A 26,994-nucleotide genomic window follows, 5' to 3' on the forward strand; every position below is an offset into this window, starting at 1 on the left:
CTTAATGTTGGGGACCAATAGGGGGTCCCTTTGTCCCATTTAATCTTGAAGGGCCCCAAACAAGTCTGCTGTATTTACCCCAGTTTAAAAAATACATATATATTCAAAAGGCTGGAAAAAAAATTACACTGAGATACCTGACCAGTAATTGCTTGTGGCAACTAATCAAGTTAAAAGATTAACAAAAGGGCCTGAGTCCCTTGGCTCAACTCACTGGAGACCCCAAAGCCTTCATACAAAAATAGATAAAATGGCTGGAGGATAAAAAGGAAAGCTTCTGGGACTCCTTATAAGACCAAGACTTGTTGATAGGGTCCTACTGGAAACTAAAGGTATAAAAGTGGATAGTTTGAGTGAAAGTTTATAAAAATTGGTATACTTAAATGGACTTTATATAACACGGTTACATCTTTTTTGCCTAATTATATTGTGGGATAGACATTATGTCTCACTGGGGAATGCTTCCCCTGACTGGTACTTTAAGATGGGGCATATAAATCTGTCCATCAGGCCATGTTAATTAAACATACTAAAGGAAACCAATAGGGTTACCTAAGCCCACAAAATATTAAATGAAAACTGGGGGCTAATATTCAGGGGTTAATAAAAACGATAATAGGTTTGTTTTTTTTTTTGCTCTGGGTTTAACTTGTACCCTCAGAAAGAGGGTCTTCGTTGAATGCCTTGTGCAAACTTTTGAAGCCCTAATAAACTGAACCCTAAAGTTCTAGAACATAGAACTTTTGATTCTCAGTGTAGTTGGAAATATTCTTACTGATTTAAAAAAAAAAACACTAAATGTAGTTGGGCAAATCAATTTTTTAATATCATCTATGTGGCAAACCAGTTCTTAGGAGAATTAAAAGCAACTGTCTTGCAATTCTCTACAAATCAGAAGTTTCAGTCCACAGTGACCTGAGACTGAGCCTAATTAGCTCAATCAGGTAGAATCTGAAACCAAAGGGAAAAAAGGGGGAGGGGGAGGAGGTCTTTTTAAACTCAAACCTCTGAAAAGTCTCCCTCACCAAAATCAAATTCACAGATTCCTTAAGGATTTATCATAGACAAACACAAATCTTAAGTCTTTTCCACAAAGAGTAAAGCCTTAGTCATCTGAGCAAATAAACTTATTTCAGTTGTTATAAACTAGTAAGTTTATATTGTAATACCTGATTCATAACCAAGGTTTTAAAGTAAAGCTCTGAGATCTCTAGTTATGTCTGTTTCTGTCTGTGCAAATTATACGTATGTCTCTACCTCCAGATAGTATTACCAAAATTAAATTATAAAAGAGCTCTACTTAATTGACTTAAAAGTGCTTGCAAATTAAATATTTCTAAGTATAAAGAAAATTGGCCAGAAAGAATTTCAGGTTCATGTGATCTAGGAAATATTAATATCTGGTATTAAAGCTAGCTTAAGCTTGTTTGTTTAATCAATAGACATGCCTTATTTTTATTGTACCTAGGTTTTCTGAAGGTCAATAAATTCATTATTTCTGTTGCAGAGTTTGTCAGCAAGAATTAACTTGGTATATTATTTTCATAAGTTATAAAATATAAAGGGACATTTTAGGAATAATGTTTTGAGTATGTCTATCTAAAATAGTTTCCCCAGATTTTTGGTAACTTGAAACTTTAGAGTTTTGCTAAGTTAGATGGTAGAATTCACTGAATATCCAGATTCTTTCAAATAAGATAAAATTCTGGGACATTAATTGCTAAACAGGTCTAAGTTTACCTACATTTGTCTTTATAAGAGGAAAACTAACGATGTTTGGTTCTATTAGAGACGTCTTATACCACATTGATGTAATACTCTATGTGAAAGCGTATGTTTCTAGAGGTTATAGAATATGTTCGTAAGTTTGCCAATCAAGAAATACTGGTGTGTTTGTAATTGAAATACTGGTGTGTTCGTAATTGCTTCTTAGTTTTCACTAGAAACTGTTTTTCAGAGTTGAGAATTCTAATTAAAATATGTAAGTAAAGCTACTAGAAATAAGGGAAATATTTTAGTATGTAAGGACAGTAGGATGTGTGTTTTCAGCAAAAGAAGGTATGAGGAATGGAAATGCATTGTGTTAAGGGGAAAGTGATTTTTGTCCTAAAGCTGATTAATTCTAAATGTGAAAGAAAAAAAATAAGGGATAAACAAATATAGGTAGAAAGTTGTGGAGGGCTTGTGGGAAGGGAGGACTGAGAACAGTTTTGTGCATGATCAGGCTGAGATTGGATTAAATTTAATTAGGTAAATGAAGTTAGTTATTGAAGGTGAGCTGGTGCAGTATTGGAGTTTTCTGTTAAGAGGAAAAAGTTTTCTTGAAATGTTGAGCTACTTTTGATACTAGATGAGTTTCTTTGTCTTCTAAATGATCTGTATGTACCTTAAAAATCTTTCATCACTTTGGTTGAATAAGTATTGTTTCACAGTGACCTATGGTCCTATTTGATAGAGTGCTTTAAAACTTTTTGATATCTCTGACACACTTCCCTAAGTCAAATTCTAACCAAAGTTCTTCTGACCTGTAGCTAGCTTTGGGAGGCTTCAAAGGGCCCCTGAAACATCCCAAAGACAGATACTAAATAGAGTTATTTGGTATATTACATGGGAAACATGGTCAAATAAGTGGTGGTACAATTTTCTTATATTGTATGGGTAGATGTCATTAATATAGATGTTCCAAAATCTAAAAATCTGGTATGTCCTGGTATGTTATCAGTCATAATTCTAGTTATCTTAAAATGCTGGATGTCACAGAAATATCCGAGTTTCTTGTCAGCTGCATTGTAATCAGATCTTTAACCATGCCATTTTAAGTCTTCAGTCATTTATAGACAATCATTATTTTACTCAGATGCTTTTATAAAATGAAGATCTTCAAGAAGACTCGTAAGAAGGACTTTTTGACAAACAAGTTTCTGATGACTTTTAGATCATACCACTAGAATGGGTAAGAAATTACAAAACTCTAATGGAAAACCTGGCTTCATCCAGATCAACAGGAATTAATTATATGGGACTGAATGAACAATAAATGACTTATAATTTTGACTTTTCTGAAATACTGGCTTTTTATCTTTGTTTTCCAGAAAGTCTTTCCTCTTGTGCTATGACCTACAACAAGTTGATAGATGTTTTTAATCTTCATACAAAAGGTATACTTTATTTTTTTCTCTCTACTTGATCCCTCCAGAATTTGCCTTCTCCATCTGGCTCCCTTGTAGACTTGATGGCTTATTGTGACCAAATTACATCTAGTTATACTAATCATCATGTTAATCTTTTGTTTCTCAAATTATTTTTGCCTTGCCTCTACCTGCTGTACTATGATTTTATTAATGACACTAGCTGTCCTCCTCACATCCTGTCCACTTGATATAAGACAGTTGTCTCTTGCACTATCGAACATGTAACCAGCCTCTGACAAAACTAATGATGGCTGAACGTCTTGAGTCCGTTGATCATGTGTAACTCTACACAGAATAACTAATAGTGAACTGTAGGAATGGGGAGAAGCAGCAAGAGAAAACATTTCCTGGATCATATTTCCTAGTGCTGTAGGAAAATTCGGCATGAAATGCCTCTCAAACCTTGGTTGAATTTATGACCACAAGGAGTTGCTGTGGACAAAAAAGTTGTCTGCCAGGACTTCCCTGGAGGTCCAGTGGTTAAGACTCCACGCTTCCAATGCAGGGGACGTGGGTTTGATCCCTGGTCGGGGAGCTAAGATCCCACATGCTGTGCAGCCAAAAGATTTAAAACAAACAAAAAAAGTTGCCTGCCATTTCAGTAATCAGTGAATTTGGCCCACTGTCAAGCCCTCAGCCACCGCAGCTGCCCCCAGTGGTGTACTCTGAGGGTAATTCGGAATGGAGAAGAACAGGATACTGGCCCTAGGTAAGATACATTTCAAAGGAATAACTTCAATGAGCCCAGACTCTTGCCTCTTCTCATAAATAGAAAGGCACTAAAATCATTAACTTGATGTGTTTTTTTTTTTTTTTTGGTGATTAGCAGTAATCTTTTGATATTGAACTACATTTTTTCAGGAAAAACTCCTGTAAATCCTGGCCCCTCCCTTACCTCTTTGTAACAGCTTATCAGTGCTGAGAGGTTGCCTTCCCGGACTATAGTCCTCAGTAATATCTTCAAATAAAACAATTCTCAACTTACAGGTTGAGCACTTTTGTCAGTTAACATCCAAAAAGTCCACTGGAATCAGAATGTTTTTTATACATTTATAATGGATTTTAGTTCAATTTTTACTGTACATTATCTGTAAACAAAGTATCAGAATTGAACTAGCAGCTTTTGATCAAAATCTTTAATTCCTAAGAACCTTTCCCCAATATATTATTAATGGTAATATTTTAAAAGGGTATTATCGCTTCAAGGTGTTTTTGTTTGCCCAGAAATAGTGTCTCCCTTACCTAAAACCCTATGTATTTGCCCTACAATGCCCAACTTTAAGTGCTAACAATTAATACGTAAGAATACTGGTTCTAGTTCCCACATCTGAGAGCCTAAGACATTCTCAATTCTCCCCCAAGACCACTCATGGGAATCAAACAAGGAAGCTCTTATTTTAGACCTGACCAGAACTGTTAACTCTGGTAGTGCCCCTCAAAAATAGCTGTGCACTCATACTCCACTTATGTGTGAATCAAGGCAAGGGGTATTCCCCGCTGGCATCCAATGTCTTTCACCTTCAAGATAAGAGTTCCTTGTTTTCACTGGCATAACAAGTTACATATCTCATACTGATTTAGGTACTGCACTGTTACTGTGTCAAATGGCTACTCAAGTGATCTGTGTATTTACAAGAACCATTTCATTCTAAAAACTAATTGCCCCGTGTGGAGTACATGTAGCTGAGTGAGTCTCACGCATCCACTGAAAACTTTAATAGCAATGTCTGGAGACAGTTTTGGTTGTCAGAGTGCGAGTAGGGGAGTTGCTATTTGCATTAGAGACCGGGGATGCTGTTAATAATCATACAATGCCCAGGATAGCCCAACATGGCGATAATGAGTTTGAGAACCCTTGAGTTACATGCAGTAAGGATACTGGAGCACTGGTGAGGTAGGAGGCAAGCTATGAAATACAATGAATACGGTTGCTGTCCTGGTAGGGCTGAGATGATAAGCCACTTTATATGTAATTTTGTTATCCAAATAGTCTATACAATATTTATATTTAAATACTTTTATTTTCATTTCACAAAAAAAGCAACAGTGTTTGCAGGTACACATGCCTTTCAGTCAGTGCTGGTCATATGCAAAACAAGTTATCAGAAGTATAAAGAAAAATAAGCCTTTCCCTTCACCAGTGACAAAACACAATTTGCATATATAATATTATATATACATACTATTTTCAAAATCTTTCACAAAAGACAAGATTATGATACAAATTTAGAATTCTACCCACAAGCTCAGATTGAAGGAATTGGAGATCTCTATAAGAAGTGTTTAAATACAAAAATGTGATACCTTTTACAAGTTTTGAAGTAATTACTTTTCAAAGCATTTGACAGACTATTCTTCACAGCAATATGGAACACTTGGCTTTAATCAAGATAGCTAGCTAGCTGTAAGATGGTTTGTCTCAATGTGAGTTTGTTGATTAATGCAAATATTCCAATTATGCTGTAATTCTCATTTTATACACATGAGTGTATTACTGTACTGATGCTTTATACAGTTCAAGTTCTGGAGCATTTCATTCAGCTAAGCCCTGACCTTTACTTCCTTTGAACTATTTCAGATTAAGAACTGTTGAGAAATACCGCTAAAGAAAGATGACCATGACTAACTCCAAAAAGGTGCCCCCTTTTCTTTATGATCAAAGTTAAATGTGGCATGAATAAACTTTTATTTTTCCTACAGCAGCAGGTATAAGTAACAGCCAAGTATAAGCAAATTTTTCATCACTAGAACCTGAGAGTTTGATATGGTAAATAACATCTCTTTGCAAACTTTCTAGGAGTCCTATCACTCAGTGTTTCTAAAAATAACAATATGGCAACTCTTCAGCATTATATTCATTATAAATTGCAGAACAAACAAATAGTGCTCAGAAGCTTGGAGGGAGAGAGAGAGGGATGGATGGATTTTACACATGCATTTTCTTAGATACAGACAAATGTGGAGTCATAACATTTACCATGTGGTGGATGAAGAGTCAATGTGAAATAATGATTCAAGAATGCTGAAAGCTAACAGGTCTGGATGTATGAAATGCATGCAAAACCATAAGATAACATCTAACAGTGCAAGCACTGAAGACAAAAAGGAAGAATGAACAGGAATGGTTCAGCTAGTGGAGAAGTGAGGAGAGACAGGTGCAGCCACGCAGAAAAGCTCTGGGTAGGAAAGGGCCAACTCGCCCTACCATGTGTAAGGTGCTGAAGACAGACAGGGTTTGCCACCCAAATTCTTCTCGGATTAGTTTTTGGGGCCCATGTTGTCATTTACTAGAATGATGGCAATAACGCAAAAGATTCATTCCAGAAACCAAAATAATTTCTACTGAGTACACAAGAATATGCTACTGATGGAACTGCAACAAACTGGGTCAGAATCCAGGCCTCATAAAGAAGCTACTCTGGGCTTCCCTGGCGGCACAATGGTTGAGAGTCCGCCTGCCGATGCAGGGGACAGGGGTTCGTGCCCCGGTCCGGGAGGATCCCACATGCCGCGGAGCGGCTGGGCCCGTGAGCCATGGCCGCTGAGCCTGCGCATCCGGAGCCTGTGCTCCGCAACGGGAGAGGCCCAACAGTGAGAGGCCCGCGCACAGCAAAAAAAAAAAAAAAAAAAGCTACTCTCAAGGGCCTTCAAGTGAGGTCTAGGCAGCATGTCAACTGGCTTACCACTAAGAGATGAATCAGCAAAAAAATTTATACAAACACACTTGAAGTATCGTCTTTTTTGACTTTTTGGGATTTCCAAAGTACACGTCCCTTCTCATCATTTCATTCAGTTTGAATCAACCTAAGAAATGCTGGATCTGATTAGCTTTCACAACTCAACCATATCCAACTGTCTTCTCGCATCTTATCTGCTGCATGCCTGTTGCCATTAGCTACACCACCACAACGCTACACCTTTAGGTCAGATGGCAGGGATCTGGTGGGACATTTTTAATTAGATACATTCAGAGCCCTGCAAGGGACTAAGTATTAAAGGAAAATAATGGGGGAAGAAAAGCAAATCATATATATGCATGTATATATTTACATCTTTAAAGGCATATATCCGAGGGAATAAAACAAAACCACAAAACAACTACACTAGCTCCAGCTGAAGGAGCAAATATGTGGGAAAGGAAGAAGTAACTTAATCTATGAAACTCAATTTTCATTAGTCCTTACATAGCCATGTAAAGGACTAAATACAAAATAAAATAACAAATGAAAACATTCATATGTATTAAGAACATTCCCCTGCCAAAAATATAAATCTCTATGAAACAAGTAAGCAAACAATGCCCAACTCTTCTACTTGCTGTTACCCACACAGGCAACAAGGGGAAGGGGAGAAGGGGAGGCTGTCATACACTGCTCCTCAATTTGCATCTGGTACCTTGACATCTACCCAAAGGACTAGGTATAAAATCAGTAACATGGAAACATTTATACACATTTTTTAAAAGTTCATACCCTGTCCTTTCCCACTAACTACTACTCAACCCAATAATTCCTCCCTCTTAAAAAAAAAAAAAAACAAGAAAAACCAAAAAGAACCCCAAATTGTTAAACTATTGCTCATGTTGGCAGTGAGGGAAGGGAGTAGAGGAGATTTATCATACATCTGGACCTCCATGTTTCATTATGTACCTACAGATCCCAGCAAAGGACTGGGTACTAAGTGAAATAACACACAAAATGTAGCAAACATTTGTATAAAAAAAGTGTGTACACACACACACACCCAGACCTCTCCCATCCCTGCCTCTCCAAAAACAGAAGCCAAACATCTATTCTTCTACCATTGCCCACCAGGCAATGAGGGAAGGGGAGCAGGGAGATTTTTCATTGAATCAATCTCAACTTTCATTAAATTCCTAAATAGTTATGCAAAAACCTGGATTCAAAATGAAATGAACACCTAAAGAGGCAGAAACATTTATATACATTAAAATATTTACATATCTTGCCCAACAAGCTCATTCCCCATTAAAAACCTCAAAACAAAGAACAGAAAACCAAATCCTCAAGTACTCATACTACTGTAGGTATACACAGGCTATAGGGGAAGGGGGAAAAGATTTATTACATCTCTGGATCTGGGCCTCTGCATTACATTTGATATTTACAAGTCCAAACAAAACACTAGGTTTGAAGTGAAAGAACAAAAAAATGCAGCAAACATTTATAGACACGAAAACAAAATGCAAACCCAGAAATTCCCCACTACCCTGCCAAAAAAAACAAAAACAAAAACTCCAAACAACCATGCTACTAGTCATTGCCTAGACAGGTAACAAGGGAAGGGGAGGAGATTTTTTTCATAGAATGAACCTTAATTTTCATCATGTACCTAAGTATCCATGGAAAGGTTTAGGTACAAAAGGAAGTAACAGAAAAAAGGAGCAAAAACCATTTATATACATTTTAAAAAGTACATATCCCTACGCTCCCAGGAGAGGGAGTGATAGAGGTAGAAATAATAATCTACACTACTCTAAAACTATTGCCCACAGAGGCAACAAGGAAAGGGGAAGAGGGGAGATTTTCATACATCCGGACTTCCACATCTCGTTAGGTACCTGCACGTCCAAGCAAGGGACAGGTACAAAATGGAATAACACAATATAGTAACTAGCACTGTATATATACAATTTTCAAAAGTATATATCTTGCCCTTAGTCCCTTCCCACCCCCCCAAAACTTCAAAAAGCCCAAACTACTTTAAAATTATTGCCTACACAGATAAAAAGGGAAAGGGAGAAGACTGCTATCCATCCAGAACTCTGTGGTTCATTAGCAACCTATGGGTCCAAGTGAAGGGCTGGGTACCCAACGAAATACTATAATAAGGAAGTAAAAACATGAATATATATTTAAAAAGGACCCCAATACCCACAAAAGAGCCTCTAAAACTAATCAACTACTAGCCACTGCCCACATGAGCAACAGGGAAGGGGACAAGAGGAGACTGTCAAACATGTGGACCTCCACGTCTCATTAGGTACTTTCATGTCCTATGAGAAGGAGGTAGTATGAAATGAATTAGTTATAATACAAAGTAGTAGATTTATTTATATACATTAAGTACATACCCCACTCTCTCCCACCCCACAAAACAAAAACTACTACTCTAGCTATTGCCCAAGGAGGCAATAAGGAAAAGGGAAAAGAGATTTGTCATACTCTGAACCTCAGTTTTCATTAAGTATATATGCATTCATGCAAAGGAACACATATAAAAATGAAATATTAAAAAGTAGCATAGGGCTTCCCGGGTGGCGCAGTGGTTGAGAGTCTGCCTGCTGATGCTGAGCCCTGGTCCGGGAAGATCCCACATGCCGTGGAGCAGCTAAGCCCATGCGCCACAACTACTGAGCCTGTGCTCTAGAGCCCGTGAGCCACAACTACTGAGCCCTCGTGCCACAACTACTGAGCCTGCATGCTGCAACTACTGAAGCCCTTGCGCCTAGAACCCATGCTCTGCAACAAGAGAAGCCACCGCAATGAGAAGCCCGTGCACTGCAACGAAGAGTAGCCCCCACTCACCGCAGCTAGAGAAAGCCCGCGTGCACCAACAAAGACCCAACGCAGCCAAAAATAAAATAAATTTTAAAAAAAATATAAAAAGTAGCATAACATTTACGTACACTTGAAAGAAGAATATACAACCCTCCCCTCTCCCTGCCCTCAAGAACAGATTAGATCAAAACAACAGAAACTACAACTACTCTGCTAGTATGTCCACACAGGCAATAAGAAGAGGGGAAAATGGGACATTTGTCATAGTTTTGGACCTTCACAGTCCATTAGATATCTACTTATCCATGAGAAGGATGAAGGAAATACAAAATCAAACACCCACAGAATAGCAGCAAACACATTTGTACACATTTTAAAAAGAACATACTCTGCCCTTCTCCCACTATTACCATCTCCTTCCAAAAAGGGAAATCAAGTAATTACTCTGTAGCTGTTGTCCATACAGGAAAAATAGGAAGGGTAGAAGAGATTTTCACAGGACAATATTTTACTTTTCATCAGGACAAACTATATTAAAATGAAAGAATATAAAAACATTTCAAAACACATACGTACATTTAAAAAGTATATACCCCCAAAGAGCCACTCAAAGAAATCAATCCACTATTCTATTAGCTATTGCCCATGCAGGCAATAAGGGAAAGGGAGAAGAGGAGGTTTATCATACTTTCGGACTTCCACTTTTCATTTGGTATTTACTTGCCAATGTGGAGAATGAAGCACAAAATAAAAGAAAGTAAAACCCAGCAAAAAAATAAATATATATATATATTTACATAAGCTTTTTAAAGTACAAATGGGGGTGTGAGGGCAGAAGGAGGAAGAAAGCTCTTTAAAAAGAGAGTTAATTCCAATTCAAAAAAAAAAAAAAACAAAGGCAAAAGGGAGAAGAAGAGCTACATCATACCTACGAAATTCAGGTCTTGTTTTGCAAACTCGGCCCAGGAACTGCTGTTCCTGCTGATGCCACATCTCCTGAGATGCATACACCTTCCCTGCAGCCCCATGAAATACATGGGGACTATGGGAATGTTCAGCAGTCTGACCGCAGAGTATCATTCCAGGTGCTTTAGAGGGAGTAGACTCTTAAAATCCAACTCAATAACAGGCTATCCGTAATCCAACAAACTCATCACTTAACTTTCATTTCTTTCTTTCCAATATTCAGAAAGGATTCTGTTCTGTACCCAGTAAGACTGACGCGGCTCAATATCCTCTATATACCCAGAACTCTTCTGACAGCTCTTTGTTCCTACAGTGGCTAAAGTACAGTAAAATGAAAACATGAAAGGCAAAGGACATTAGCATTAAGTAGAACCAGTGACAGTACGAAAGTTCATGAACACCAAAACAATGGCAAACAACACAATTTCACTTAAAGAGATTTATATAAAACAAGATGGAGGAAGGCACAAACTTACGGTGGCAGCTGACACTACTTCAGTTTAATTATGTCTAATCACTTGGTATTAACAAGTGATTAGATATAAACAAACTGGACTCCTTAGATTTCTACTTTCATAGCCTTTCAGACCTCCAAAGCATACATTGTTTTCTTCTACAATAAGAAGGCACATCATAATAGTAATCTAGTATGATGTGTCTTTTTACTAATTCAAGTAGACCGTCTCTCTGCAATGAATATAACACTTGTCAAACAGTACTTAATTGTGTCCTGGATCTATGTGCTCATGTAAGACAGAATCCTATTCTGCTGTGCTTCAATCTATTTGAGTTCTCAGAAATACAGTGGTGAAATAAAATTCTGGGGGAAAAAAACTTCAAAAGCTCCAATAATACTTATTATACTACATGTCCTACCTATTATTTAACCTTATATTCCTGACTTAGAGTTAGTTTTTGGAAGCCCCATATAGATGGGATAGCATAATATTAAAAAGGATGGAATTCCATGGGAAAATCTTAGGTGAAAAATGGGTAAATATCCTCTTTATATATGTAGATGTTTTCAAGCAAAATATAAAGTACAAGAATTATTACGAAGAAAGCTTTTCTCCTAAGAATCAAAGAAACACAACAATCTAGGTATAAGTCTGCATAGCTCAAAAAATTCAAGTACGGTATTCCTCCTTTAGAAGGAGTAAGACTGCCATACAGTTTTGGATGCTTTCCTCTCTCTCTTTCTTCTTTCCTTCCATGGCGATTCCTTATAATCTGTTAGTTTGGCCATTACAAAAGAAAACTTTGATTTTTCAACTCAAGAAAAGTACTGGTTCTGACAGTAGAAAAAATTCAAAGCCCACCATATTAAACCTAAATCAAGCTACTCCTACCCACATTCTCTTTATTCCTTTAAGGTACTGTGGTGAACTTTAAATAAAAATGTTCAATTTCTCAAAGGCCCTATTTTAAAATATGCTTCTAATATGCAACTCTATCATATAAAATGAAAATCCACCCAACGGGTATGATTCAGAGAAAGTGTCTATGATTATGCCAAAAAGCAACTTAAACAAATTGTATTCTTAGTAATAAAGTCAGGATAAGAGACATCAGTATTAAAAAAATGCTTGCCATAAATGTAGAAATACTTATTTATAACATAAGGTGTATCTATGGCAGGGAGTGATAAAGGTGTACAGAGGTTTGGAGAATACTGGAATTCATAAGTAAAATAATTGTAATTAACGTTAACTCGGTTTGAAATATTTTCCTGAAAGATGAAAAAGGAAGTGTTAAATATTTGGAAAATTTAATCTTTTGGCCTTGTTATTTAGCTTTACAATACAGCAAAAAATTAAAAATTCTGTAGCACCTGGCTATTCTTCAGAAAAAAAATATAATAGTTATAAACTTCTTCCAGAAAATAAAGGATTATTCAAAACCGCCAGTCAAAGTAGATCTGCACACTTGAGGTCAGTTCTGTATAGTTGCATGCTTCGTCGACTTCATTACTATACTTTTTGAAGCTAACTTTGAACCACATTCAAATAACATCTCTCAACGAGAAGCAACAAGTGGCTAATAAACCAGCAGCCTGCAAAGATGGTGGCTCCTATGGTAGCTCTTTCCTTATTTCACGGTGTCAGCACTTTCCAGATACTGAGAGATAGAACAGAATTCCAAAACAGATATTTTTTCTCCATTTGAATATCTTCAAAGTAGAAAATTACCCATTGTTTTTGTAGATGGTTGGCATGTAGGTGAATATAATTTGGTAATAAATAACTACACACTGCCCAAAGACATTTTAGAAAAGACAGATGAAAAATACAGACGGGCCCTGAGCAAACTATAACTCCTAAGAGTGCAAACAACTCAGCAGCGATCCTGGTTTCACCTTGGCTTTTGCAAAAGCAGCAGAGCCCAAGTTAACAAGCTGTCTGAATGGGTGACCGAATGAGGTGCAGGTATGCATGCTACAGCTAAAACGTCAGCGTTTTAAGGTTCTTTTCCACCCACTGGATGTTCAGCTGAATGACTTCCAAAGCCTCCTGGACACAACGAAGTCGAAAGGTTGCCTCTGACTGATTTTCAAAGAATGCCTGGACCTGTAAGTTGCACACAGAAGTATTTCAAAACAAGAAAAGGATGGTATTTCTCAGGTAACTCTGAATATCCTTTTCAAATAAGCTTTAAGTTAGTGATGGCCGTGCTGATGTCTTAAGAGAAGTAGAGATGAGAAGTATTATATTTTAATATTTGAGGTATTTACATCGAGTTCCTGATCAAGTATGGTGAAATCTGAAGTAATTTTAAAAATGAATTCCCCGTACTCCCACAAGGATGAGTAACAGTAAATAACAGTAAATAAGGTAGGGTCTAAAGTTAGGCCTGGTGCCCAATTTTACCCTTGGAATGGAATTCTTCAAAAACAATTTAATCACCACTTACAAAGAAACTTGGCATATGTTGATTTTAATTCAAAAAACTCATTTGTATTAGGGAGACAAAGGAATATTGTTGAGAATGGAATCAGGATTTTTCCTCATTGCTGTATATCTATCTACCCTTTAGAAATAATCCAGATGCAGAATCATTAGCATTGATGAAGGCAGACAGAGAGAAGGGACAGGATTTGGCATGAGAAGCCACCATCTGACTTAAACTGAGCAGCCTGAGGGCAAAGGGATACCCAACCTCCCCAGTAGCATTTTATACAACCAACCTCAGATAAATGTGCCTTTGTTGAAAACAGGTGAGTTGATCCAGCAACAATACTTTGTATGGTATAGGACCCCAGATGGAACCTGAAGCAACACAAACATAAGGGTGAAAAGCAAAAAAATGAGTCAGTTGCTGGTAAGCAAAGTTCCTGAGTGCAAAGGAAATGCTTAATGTAAGCTATACATGCCCAAGGCAGAGAGGAGTCCTGCCCCTGGGAACGGCAGCTCAGTACATCAGGAGTCATCCCATACACACCTCTGCCAGTGGGAGGAAAGAGTGGGCAGAAGGAGTTCCAGAGAAATTCTTGGCCCATTTTCTCCTCAAAAATCACATCAGACACCCAGAAGGTGTCATTATTGATTTAAAGGAAAAAATGAGCTACATGTGCTATTGAGCTGGGTGTGAGCTCCTAACCAATCCTCTGGTAGTGAGGAGGTATTTTCAACACATGTAACTAAACAGCTATTCTGAAAGAGTCCGTGGCCAGGCCAAGCTAAATGAGCCGGCGGGGAGCAAGGTTGGGCTTGATTAGCACCAGTGGAACTTCTATGGAACACCACTGTTACATGACTCCTGCCATGGAATTACGGAATTATGTTTACGGATTTCTGGGTGTTTAGTTAAACTAGAACTGAAGCATTTTTCCTCTCACAGCAACATGTAACTCTTGTGAACCAGTACAACCCTGGGAACTGTTTTCAAATGCAGAGCCCGTGAACACTAAAAATTAGGGATTCTTCGAGAAACTTACTTCTGTACAAGCTTACTCCAGTTCTCTTTGACAAAATCCCACGCCAGTAAGTGTCCAGGAAAATGCCGGCCCACTGTTCTAATGATAAACGACAGCTTTTGTGTTCGGATGGTATCTCCATCGAGGCTACTTTTCATTAACCTGAAGAGCAAAGCAGATTTAGCTTCCAAAATTATTCATGATGAAGTGATGACTGAATTTAAATTAATACTGGTCTCCTAATTAAAGCTCTGTGGCAATGCAAGGGATATAAGTTTGGGGTTAGTCTAAGATTCATTAATAGAGTGAAAACTTGTCATTTTTTTTAAATGGAGGAAAAACTCACCAATGAGATAAGCAGTTTAATGTACTGTCACATAGTAATAAATAGCTCTTGATGTAATAAGGACATTTAGGAAATAAATTCTAGTAGAATTTATTATAATTCTGAAGACTAGTATTTTTTTCTGTTAAAAAACTATTTGATTTGAATAGGGAGGTATCTTATTACTCTTAAAAAACTGGGCTGTCATATGAAAATGAAGATACATTTCAGAATACACTCAATAAATTTACTGATACTTCATGTGTACTAGATAATGTTCTAAATTATTGAATAACAGTGCTTGAAATAGGTCATTATTACCTATCCACATTTTACAGTTTAAGAAGCTGAGGTTATGTAATTGCCCCAGTTACACAGCTAATAAATATTAAAGCTGGGCATTTGAATGTAAGCATTTACTATGTGATAATATCTGCTTATAGTCAGAAAACACATACCCCTAAAAGAATGCAGCAGTATTTTTAATAGGGAAAAAAACCCAAATGCTCATTGAGATGTGATGGATTAATAAACTATGATAGAGCCATGTTATGGAATAATACACAGCTATAAAAAAATGAAGTAGGCTTTATGGTAGATCTCAAAGACTGATCATTCACTAAAAAGAACATCACAAAACACTGGGTATAGTATAAACCTATAAATACTCAGACCAGGACTGACACTGTTAACAGAGGAGAGGATAAAAACAGAAGTAAAGGATCAAACAAGAGATACTTTCACGTTTTACACCATTTTCTTAGGTACTGTTTACATACTTTCTTGTGGAAATTTATCAGTTATTAATAGTCTAAAACAAAATTATTACTAATTTAAAAACAAAAACCTTTTCTCTGTTTGGGTCAGAGGCTGGCTACTACTTCAAAGAAAATGACCATTTACAGTGTATCCTTTGGAAAGTGGATCTGGGCAGGTGCTGAAGACATCTCTGGGACATTATTATGATTTATATGAGCAAAATTATACAAGAGAAGCAACGAGACCCAAGTGCCTCCCTCCACCCCTTCCTGGCACTGACTTTCTTTCGAGATACTTCCTATTTCTCTAGGCTACTCAGAGCTCCTCTCCCCTGCCACTGACTGTTCTTCCTGTCGGGAGGCCCTACTCACTGCCCTTCTTTCCCCATGTGAAGCTTCCATTTTCAGGTCTTCATCAGCTGAGTACTTAAAAAGGAAAAGCCTGACAAACTCGCATGAAGGTGTAACCTATCAGCTTTTACATGGCACCTTTTTCTGAAGTGTCTGCATTTTCAAAATGACAGCTGCGACAGAACAATGCCTTGACCAAAAAGAACGAAGCACTAACTGTGGAATTAAAGACAACACGCCAAGGGGATGAAGACGTTTTTAAGGAGAAAGCAGGGCTGTGACTCTTGGCATCTCCAGTCTCTTCTGGGCAAAGCACTGCCTCCTATGGGTACAGGTCCGATCCCTGAGACAAAGCCCTGCACATGCAGGCTCCTCACCGTACTGTCCAAGTCAGGTCCGGCCTGTGAGCAAAGGGAGGAAAAGGGGGATCCCCACCGGAGGAGCATGGTGCTTTTATGCTTTTGGTTTCTATAGATCATATTCCTTTGGTGGTTTCATACCAGTAAAGTTTCCGTACATCCTCTGAGCTGGCAAGAGCTTCAAGTATTTTATTCTTCTCTGCTTCGGAGCCTACAGAGGCATATTTGCTTAAGAGGAATGACCAGCCTCTCTCAGTTTTCGCTCCAACCTTGAACACAGTCGTCATGACATCAGTGGGTAGGCTGTAAGAGAGGTCGTCAAATATGAGAAGAACAAGAAAAAAAAACCACCTGAATACAAAGGCAAGGAATTGACTAGTGGTAGTGTTCTGGGGTACAGAGCAGGTAATAATAACAGTCTTTACTGTACAATTAATTGTCAAGAAAATGATTAATTCAGTGGCTGCTACTTTCTTAGTGGTGTGACTAAAAGAATATCAATTCAATTTAATATAATAATTATTCACTGTGTACCCACAAAGAACCAGGCAAGCAACTGGCTGGACACTGTGGAGGGGAAGAAGAAGGAGACACAGTCTCTGCCCTCAGGAACTCACAGGCTATCACCAAGTACAGAACAGTAAATATATACATCATAATATAGTGTGGTAAGTCCCATCGTCGAAATACAGCAGCAAATGTAGCAGGAGGGGTGAGAAGAGGGGTCGAAGCACAGTTTGCTGCCTTATTAAGATCTCAGAGCTGAAGAGGGCTTCAACGGGTTACCCAAATACCCCACCTGATGCTTGAATCTTTTCCCATAATGCCCAGTAAGGTACCTGGAGAGAACCAATCATCATCAAAAACATTTCTACTAACTGCTAACTCCACCTGCTGTGTTTTACTCCTAAAAGAGATTTGTTTGACGCCTCGCACCCATTAGGAGAGCTGCCATCAAGAACCCAGAGAATAAATATCTGTGAGGATGTGGAGAAACTGGAACCCTTGTGCACTGTTGGTAGGAATGTAAAACAGCGCAGTCCCTATGGAACACATTATGGGGGTTCTTATAAAATTAAAAATGAAACTACCATATGATTCAGCAATACCACTTCTAGGTATATACAATATATGAAAGAACTGAACAAAGAGGTATTTGTACACCTATGTTCATAGAGCATTATTCACAACAGCCAGAAGGTGGAAGCAACCCACATGTCTATCAATGGATGAATGGATGAACAAAATGTGGTACATACATACAATGGATTATTCAGCCTTAAAAAGAAAGGAAATTCTGACATATGCTATAACATGGATGAGCCTTAAGGACATTATGTTAAGTGAAATAAACCAGTCACAAAAAGACACATACTGTATGATTTCACTTATATGAGGTATTTAGAGCAGTAAAACTCCTAAAACAGACGGTAGAATGGTGGCTGTCAAGGGCCAGAGTTGGGGGAAAATGGGGAACTGCTGTTTGGGTAAAGAGTTTCAGTTTTGCAAGATGAAATAATTCTGGAGATCTATTGCACAACAGTGTGAATATACTTACACTACTGAACCGTACACTTAAAAATTGTTAAGATATTCAACTTTATGTTATATGTACTTTACCACACACACACACACACACACACACACACACAAACAGTCGTGCTTGAGAATCAGGTACATAGAGTTCACCTACATCAGCACTGTTGTATAACATTTATGACCCAGGACGCAGAGGTCCTGGTTTCAGTATACGATGTAGGGCACAGAAGAGAAAGCGAGGTCATTTGAGTGGACGCGCACATCACCTCTGAGTTCCATTGGATGCCACCCAGTCGTTAAACAGCTTCATGGCGGCAGTGCTGCAGTTCTCCAGGCTGTGGGTGCAAGCAAAGTCTAGCAAGGCTGATCGCAGTTCCCGAACAGATGGGCTGCCCTCATCAGTCCACGTCTGCTGTTGGATTTGCCTTTGAAGCAATTTAAATACCTTGGTCTAGGGAGACAGAATGGATTGTAACAGAGCGATCATAATTAGGACAACCAGAAAAATCAGGACAACTAGGTCTCTTTTTTCCCAACACTCAACCAAAGAGAAAAAAAAGGGGGACACAGGCATTACTCACTAAATATCAACAGACATATGAAGTCCACATACAGCTGGGATAGAACCCTTCAATAACTAAGGCCATAAATAAGGTTGCTATAGCCAAGGTGGACTTAATGACATAAGACAGAGAGAATTAATGACTTCCGTGCAGTAGGGAACCTTTCTTCTGTGTATACTCAGCTAGAAGTTATTTTCCTGCCAAAAAGTATCACCTATCACCACTGCTGGAAGGAAGCTGGAACTTCCTGACCTCGTGACTTCAGAATCCATAAATCCATTCAGCAGTGAGAGAAAAATATACTTCTTTACTGATGGGTAGACGCTTAAATGTTTCTGAATCCAGTGTTAAAGGAATATTTAAAATATCATCTAGTTGATGCTATAACAAATTAATCTAATCAAATTAGCAAGAAAATGAGGCCTGCAGGGAAGAATAGTTGTTTATAGTTATTTTTCTCCTTCCCAACTTTTTATTTAAAAAAATTTCAAACCTACAGGAAAGCCGCAAGAATAGTAAAATTAATACCCATATGGTAGATTCACTGTTTTCTTTTTTAACATTCTTACATTTGTGTATAGCAACACATACACACATATTTTTCTGGTTTTAGCTCAACTATATGAAAGTAAGTTATAGATATCATGATATTTCATTTATAAATACTTCAGCATGCAATTCCCCTATGTAACCATAATACCTTATCACACTTAAGAAAATTAACAGTTATTCAATGGAATCATCTACTATTAAGTCCATTGTTATAATTACTTCTGAATGAGATATCATTCTTAAATATATACTTGTGGTATTAAGAAACCAACAGATATCTTATTTCTTTTTCATCTCTTCTCAGAACAAAAGTGTGGAAGCTGTTCATAGTATGTGGAACTATTTCCATATTCCAAGTTGTGGTGCAGGGGGGAGGAGTGAGGACACAGGGGATTTAAAAAAATCACCATATAAAATATGCATTTATGAATGTCACTAAAAGGAACAAAAATTCTAATATAAAAATGCTGATAGGTATTTTTTTAGAAAACCTTCATGGCTACAAATAAGGAGACTCAAAACGAAAACAATTTAGAGGCATCCCAGCCCACAGGGTTCTCGGCACAGGAGGGTCTCCTCCCACTGGTACTCTAACACCATCACTGCCATGTCTCATCTCAAGTAGTCAAGTGCCACAGATAACCACATACAACACCTCTTAACACCCCCAAATTAGTTCAGGCTCCTCACAGAGCATAATATTCTTCTAGAGTGCCTCTGTCAATAGTTAAAAGGAATCCTAGTTGGAGAGTTTTAAACTGCTGAGGCCATTTTCTCACCAGACCTTCTCTGAATAAGTCTCTTGTGGATCTGACTATGAGAATGGAAAAAAGAATCTGTACAAGAAGACGGACTCAAACTCCCTTTTGTTTGTTTGCTTCAAAAGCAATGAAATAGAGAACAGACACCTTGTGGAACGTGTGAGTAACAAAGCCTGCCAGTCATTGGGAAGATGTGAAGTGGAAAAATACTTGCCATGCTGACTGATAGTGCAAGGAACATAAAAGCAATGCAGGAGATCCTGCTGGGTACACATGACTGCACTGGCACATGTTGTCTTCCACTGTCCTGACTTTCTCAATGGCTTCATGATAGCATTATGATGCAGAAAAGAAATGTAAAAGCTACTCATAACTGTCAAAAAGAAACAAAGGAAGAATGAGAGAGAGAGAGAGAGAGAGAAAAAAGTTCCATACTTACAATACCATTAAAAAAAATTCAGTGGAGAAAAATGGCAATGATCCTTAAGAGTTTACTAAAACAAAGAAGCCAGTGGGGAAAAACAGAACTTTAAAGTACTGGAAGTATGGGAAACCTGACACTTGAAGATGCTAAATTCCTGAGCAGTTACTCCATTGGAATTACGGGGTATAACTTTACTACTTATACCCTGTACCAAAGAGTCAAGAGGAAGTCCCCAAACAGTTGATTTTTAAATATATCTCAGGGGAATTCCCTGGCGGTCCAGTGGTTAGGACTTGGCGTTTTCACTGCCACGGCGGCCCTGGTTCAATTCCTGGTCGGGGAACTAATGTCCTGCAAGCTGGATCATTTTTATCATTTGAAAAAAATATTTCAAATGATAACATAAAAGAGTAAAAGATTGTATTTAAAAAAAGAATAATTCTGTTTTTAGAAAATTTGGATTATAAAATCTTTTTGTAAGTGATTCAGGTTATATTTTTAATATTAATAAATCACAGCAAGTGCTTCAAATTATCTTTCCTTTTTAGAAATAAAATTAAACCTGTTTTTCCCTGGTTCTGCATTAATTTTTTGAAATTTAACTTCATTAAACAATAGAATTCAATCCTCTGATTTCATAAAGTGAAGATGGTAGGGAGAGGGAATAAAATTCATGAGTGATATAAGCTATGTACATGCAATAATATGCAACAACAATAACACAAAATGGTTTTAAAAATATAACACAGGGCAAGATGCTGACACTTATGTTATATATTACGTTTTGATTTACTGCTTTAATTTTACACTGATGTTCCCAGGGAGTTCTTTCTTGGGTCAACTGAGCTTCTTAAAAGTGAAGTGTCAGCTTTTATTGCAAAAGGATTATCCCACCAAGCCCTCATATGTAAAAGAATGACAGAGTTATAAGTGATGAAACGGGAATATGACTGAGATCAGATTTTAGCATCAGATGTGAACAATTTGACACAACTCAAATGTGCTTCCAGACTCTACCCACCACACACCACAGCAGACATCACAAAATGTGATATATGGGTAATATATGTTATGTGGGTCTGTGCAGCCTAAATAACACAGTGACCAATAAATGTACACAATGCTCTGGTGACACTGACTTAAAAAATTAATTAGACATCAGTCTTAATTACAAATACTATTTGAAGACTGGATCTAAGGTCTCAGAAAGGTCTGCCATTCTAATCTCATCTATGGTCTGTCAGATTTCATATTTTAAGAATTTTAATGCTACTAGAATGCCCTAAGATTAGAATAAGAATTTTAAAGATACAGTTTCTCCCTCTTGAATTAAAGCTAACATGACTTTTAACTAACAATCAATGCACGAAGACCTCCAGCAGTAAGGGTCTTACAAACACATACTAAGCCTCCTGCCCTTGCCCTCTAACCACTAATCCCATGGACTGGGGTTATGTATATTCTGCTATGTCCTCAATAAACACATACCTGCCCAGGCAACTGGAAATCATCATTTGGGATGAAGATGCAGAGTTAGCTGGGTGTCACAGTAGGAAAATATTCAAAAGATCTAACTCCTTGAACTGAGTTCAGCATCTGTGTTCTCAGCACAGGGACAGCCTGAGTATCAAGTGCTTCCTGACACCAGGCCCTCAACAGAGTTAATGGAGAGAGGCAGGCAGAAGAGTGGCTTCTGCCATCATGAACTTTAACAAGCCTTCAAACTAGTTTGATTTAAAATATCAGTTTAAAAAAGGGGAAAAAAAGATAGCAAGAAACGGCTTTGATTTTTCCAATAAAAGGGTATCCTCTGAAAGAAGACATTGCTAAAACAAAATACAGCCATATAACACAAAGAGCAGGGTCTGGAATGAAAGTAATCTGGGTTTGAATCTCAGCTTTATCATTTACTAGGTAAGTGACTCTGGGGAATTTATTTAGTTTCTCATCTATGTAACGGGGGTAGAAATATCTATTTGGCATTGTGTGAGGATTAAATGAGGTAATCTGCATTAAGCATTAAGCAGGGTGTGCAGAATATAATAAGCACCGAAATGTACTTGTTTCTGGTATGTTTCACTCACTTATTCATTCAACATTTATTGGGTGTCACTATGGGCCAGGTCACATTGCAGGTGCTGGTTTTTATTAAGGCTGGTAGTTGAAAGCCTTATGAAATAGAAGAATGATAAAAATCTTAGTAATTAGAAGATGCCTCAGAAATCACCTAACTGAAGCATCTCACTTACGGGTAGGGATGGGGGGGTGGCTCCTTTGGGGTCAGATCAGAAACTTGTAGGAAAGGTGCTTTTCAAACTCCATAGGCCCCCTGTCCTGTGCTCCCTCCCCGCACTGAGACTCTCGCAGGTGATGAGAGAAGTCATCACAGGGGTTGTGCGGCGTAACAGAAAGAGCAGCAGAAAAGAGGATTAAAAAAAAAAAAAGCAATCCAACACCTTCTTTTTAACAGTGAGGACACCAAAATCTTAAAAGACTTAATCTAATTCCTGGCCCATCACCTTCTTCTTTTTCCTGAAAGCTACCTTTTGCCTGGTCCTTGGAAAACCTGACTAGTTTATAAAGCAAACCTTGTTGTCAGAATGTGATTCAGAGAATTAGATAAGACAAAGAATTCATCACTCCTTCCCAAACTTTTAAAGACACTGTCAACAATTTAATACTGAAAGTGTCTAAAATAACAACTGTTAAGATCAGGCAGTTGGTTTTAAAAAAGGTAAAACAGTCTCCAATACCAAGGCTCCTTTAGTGCTTTGCAGAGAAACTTATGTTCACCAGCATCACCATCCATAAGACAGTTATCAGTGAGGACTCCCAAAACAGAATGTTCTCAGTACAAACATAACTGTCATTTTATAATGACCACTAGGAAATGAATGGGGAGCACTACTTTGCAAAAGGGCCTATTTCAAGCATTTATTATATAAAAATAAACCAAGATTTGAATAGAGACGTTTTCTTTTCATGTGGCCCCATTTTGTCAGAAGTCTATATTTTGATATTCAGACAAGATCATGTCATGCTAACCCTTTATCAACTCATCAGGGTAAGAAATGACATTTTGATTCAAAGTAAAGATTTCACAACTAAGTGAAGAAAATGGAATTCAGCTGTTTGCTTTTTCAGTCTATTAGTGCTGAACAGAACATGCATAACACCAGGAAAGGCAAGCAACAAAGAGAACTTGGCAAAAAGGCAGATTTACCACCAGTTTTGAGGCCAGATCCATGTGCCCCAGTTCTTCAAGGTTATAGATGAGTTCTGTCTGGAACAGGGCTTCAGTGATGGGTGCAGTATAGGTCTCATTTCTAAGATAATCAATCAAATCAAAAGCTCTCTGAAGAGGCACCTTGCCTAGGCTAAAGGGTAAAAGAACAAAAAAGTAAATATGCCAAGACAGGCAGCTGAACTGTAAGTATGCTGAGAGACAAATGGCTAGATAGCGGGTGGGGGGATCCTGAAGACCTAAATTTTAAGGTTTGGGTGGTATTCTGTAAAATTAGACTAAATATTATCTTTGATTAGTTCGTGTGTGTGACTTAAGGTTAAAGACACATCGCAGGAGAAATAAACAATAGCTCAGCTTTTGGTATATAAGTCACCTGTAAATTACTACTGATTCAGGAAAAGTATTATAATATTTTAGGTGAGAAAAGATGAAGAGTGCTAATTTTATTTATGTATTAATTACTTTTATTTATCAGGTGAGAGCAGGTGGCAGAAAGAGGATTTGAATCAGAAAGAACTTTTTTATTTGTTATTTGTATGGGAATTTGTCAAACTTGCTAAGGCAAGGTCTGCTGTGAATTTATGGTGAGCACATTTAAAAAATTAACCACTTTACAGAAATCACAACAATGGTGGCTGAGATGATGTAAGGTCACTTCATAAAATATGAACCAAAATAGGACGGTCAAGAGCAGTCAGAAGGAACACATTTGAATATTCCTTGTGTGTCTGACCCATTAACAACCTGAACCAGTAATCTTGCTATTCAGAGGATATTCATACTGGCTGGAGAGGTAAGTCATTGCAGTGACTTGTGGGATGGCTGGGGAGCTAAGTAGTGCTCCAGCTCTCAGAGGTGTCCCTCAAACTAGTGAGGGAGCACCAAGCTTTATGCTGAAACCACCTGCCGCTTGACAAGAATTCGCTCATGAAATAAAGCAAACGCGGAACTTCTACATCAATTTATTCAGCAAATATGTGTCCTGCTTGTTGGTATCTACAGTCTTGAAATATTCTTTAAATCTTATTATACAACTGTTCAATATGTTTGTAGCTGATGTTTCTAGATAGACTATAAAGCCCCTGAAGGCAAGGAATATGTCTTATATCTTCCCAATCCTCCAAAATGAATTATACCTAACAGGCAATACATGCTAGTTCTTCTGAATTGCTTTTCTATAATGTCCTTTTCCTCGAGAATACTTATTTAAAAACAAAACAAAATAAGACCCAAGACAAGCATACTCTACCCTGCAAGTTCAAAGATGTTGTTGATGAGGCTGGCTCGATCTTTGTCACTCAGGACAAAAGGATTTATTTTCAACTGTTTGATCAGTGCTTCCCAGTTGTTGTCTGCATAATGTACAATATAATAGCCAGTCATGTCTGTATTGACCTTGATCCACTTCACTTCTTCTGTGAGATTGATGACAACTAATACAGACCAAAAAATGAGACAGAGAGAAGGTAATAGGGAAAGAAAAATATTAAACAGATACCTTGTTTGTTTCAAAGTTAATATGGTATTATTATGTAATATTCCACTAAGAAACTAAACATCTGCCTCCCAGGGCAGTTATTTTCATGTTAACAAAGATCACCACTCATTCACTTAACAATTATTTATTTAATGGTAAACAAGGTAGACATGTGCCTTCTCTCATAGATCTTACAATCTAATGTAACCAGGTGAATAGAATATCATATAAATGTTGTCTATGGAAAAAGAAAACATGGCATTCTGTAGAAGCACAGAGTAGAAATGCTTCACCTCCTAGGGAAGGTTAGGAGAAATTTCTTGAAAGAAATGACATCAAAGTTGAGACTTCAGGATATATAGGTGTTGTTAGCCAAGTAAGAGGGACTCTGAGTGTTCAAGGCCCAGAGCGAAAGTGTACACGGAGTCCATGCACTGAACCGGCTCCCAAGTTCACTGTGGCTAGAGGAGAGAGGCAGGGAGAGGGGCAGTGTGTGCAGGGTGAGGCACAGGGGAAGACAGTGAGAGAACTACAGAAAATGTGTTCCATCTCAGCCTTTGTTTATGTTAGCAAAGGAAGGACAAACAAAGCCATTTAAAAAGTCACATAATTCGGGCTTCCCTGGTGGCGCAGTGGTTGAGAGTCCGCCTGCTGATGCAGGGGACACGGGTCTGTGCCCCGGTCCGGGAGGATCCCACATGCTGGGGAGCGGCTGGGCCCATGAGCCATGGCCGCTGAGCCTGTGCGTCCGGAGCCTGTGCTCCACAACAGGAGAGGCCACAACAGTGAGAGGCCTGCGTACCACACACACACACAAAAAATTCCATTGTATATATGTGCCACATCTTCTTTATCCATTCATCTGATGATGGGCACTTAGGTTGTTTCCATCTCCGGGCTATTGTAAATAGAGCTGCAATGAACATTTTGGTACATGACTCTTTTTAAATTTTGGTTTTCTCAGGGTATATGCCCAGTAGTGGGACTGCTGGGTCATATGGTAGTTCTATTTGTAGTTTTTTAAGGAACCTCCATACTGTTCTCCATAGTGGCTGAACCAATTCACATTCCCACCAGCAGTGCAAGAGTGTTCCCTTTTCTCAGCCATAAAAAGAAACGAAATTGAGCTATTTGTAATGAGGTGGATAGACCTAGAGTCTGTCATACAGAATGAAGTAAGTCAGAAAGAGAAAGACAAATACCGTATGCTAACACATATATATGGAATTTAAGAAAAATAAATGTCATGAAGAACCTAGAGGTAAGACAGGAATAAAGACACACACCTACTGGAGAACGGACTTGAGGATATGGGGAGGGGGAAGGGTGAGCTGTGACAGGGCGAGAGAGAGTCATGGACATATATACACTAACAAACGTAAGGTAGATAGCTAGTAGGAAGCAGCCGCATGGCACAGGGATATCGGCTCGGTGCTTTGTGACCGCCTGGAGGGGTGGGATAGGGAGGGTGGGAGGGAGGGAGACGCAAGAGGGAAGAGATATGGGAACATATGTATATGTATAACTGATTCACTTTGTTATAAACCAGAAACACACCATTGTAAAGCAATTATACCCCAATAAAGATGTTAAAAAAAAAAGTCACATAATTCAAAGACAGCAAAATAAACATTAGGGAAGGACTAAGGTCTCATTAAGTACAGATAAGAAATTACTGAGTTAAAATAATAGAAAATTGATAATGCATTTTTTGGCCCCTACCATTAAATATAAATGCTGAGAGAATTGTTAGAAATTTATATGGAATGATTTCAATTAACATACAATTAACAAGAAGCTAAAAATATGTGACTATAAAAAATATTACTACAAAAGCTGGACTACAAAATATATATAGGAATTCTCAAAACGTTTAAAATTACCAATCAAGAAATGTCCTTCAAAGTTGGCAGTGAGGACGTGAATTTAAAACAATAGTTAAGGGTATGCTTCTAAGCATCTTAAGGTTTAATATTTATTAGACTATAAACCCCATGAGCTTTAGTTTGTGCACTGCTAATCCCTCAGCACTAGAACAATATTCCTA

The 26,994-nt window shown here is 38.0% G+C and overlaps 1 protein-coding gene across 2 annotated transcripts in view; it reads right to left on the reverse strand.

Moving 5' to 3' along the window:
• Positions 1–5,212: 5,212 nt before the first annotated feature.
• Positions 5,213–26,994, reverse strand: part of LNPEP (leucyl and cystinyl aminopeptidase) — a 105,659-nt gene continuing 83,877 nt past the window's right edge. The window contains exons 12-18 of one of the 2 annotated variants that reach the window (XM_060009113.1): positions 24,720–24,903; positions 23,450–23,600; positions 18,190–18,374; positions 16,526–16,687; positions 14,613–14,753; positions 13,863–13,944; positions 5,213–13,245 (exon numbers count right to left, since the gene is read on the reverse strand). In XM_060009113.1, coding sequence (XP_059865096.1) covers positions 13,120–13,245; positions 13,863–13,944; positions 14,613–14,753; positions 16,526–16,687; positions 18,190–18,374; positions 23,450–23,600; positions 24,720–24,903 — 1,031 coding nt within the window. In that variant the 3' untranslated portion in view covers positions 5,213–13,119. Of the gene's footprint in view, positions 13,246–13,862; positions 13,945–14,612; positions 14,754–16,525; positions 16,688–18,189; positions 18,375–23,446; positions 23,601–24,719; positions 24,904–26,994 lie in introns of both variants that reach the window. The other variant, XM_060009112.1, reaches the window with a different exon arrangement.

The sequence above is a fragment of the Delphinus delphis genome, chromosome 3 (assembly GCF_949987515.2).
Source record: "Delphinus delphis chromosome 3, mDelDel1.2, whole genome shotgun sequence".
NCBI lineage: Eukaryota > Metazoa > Chordata > Mammalia > Artiodactyla > Delphinidae > Delphinus > Delphinus delphis.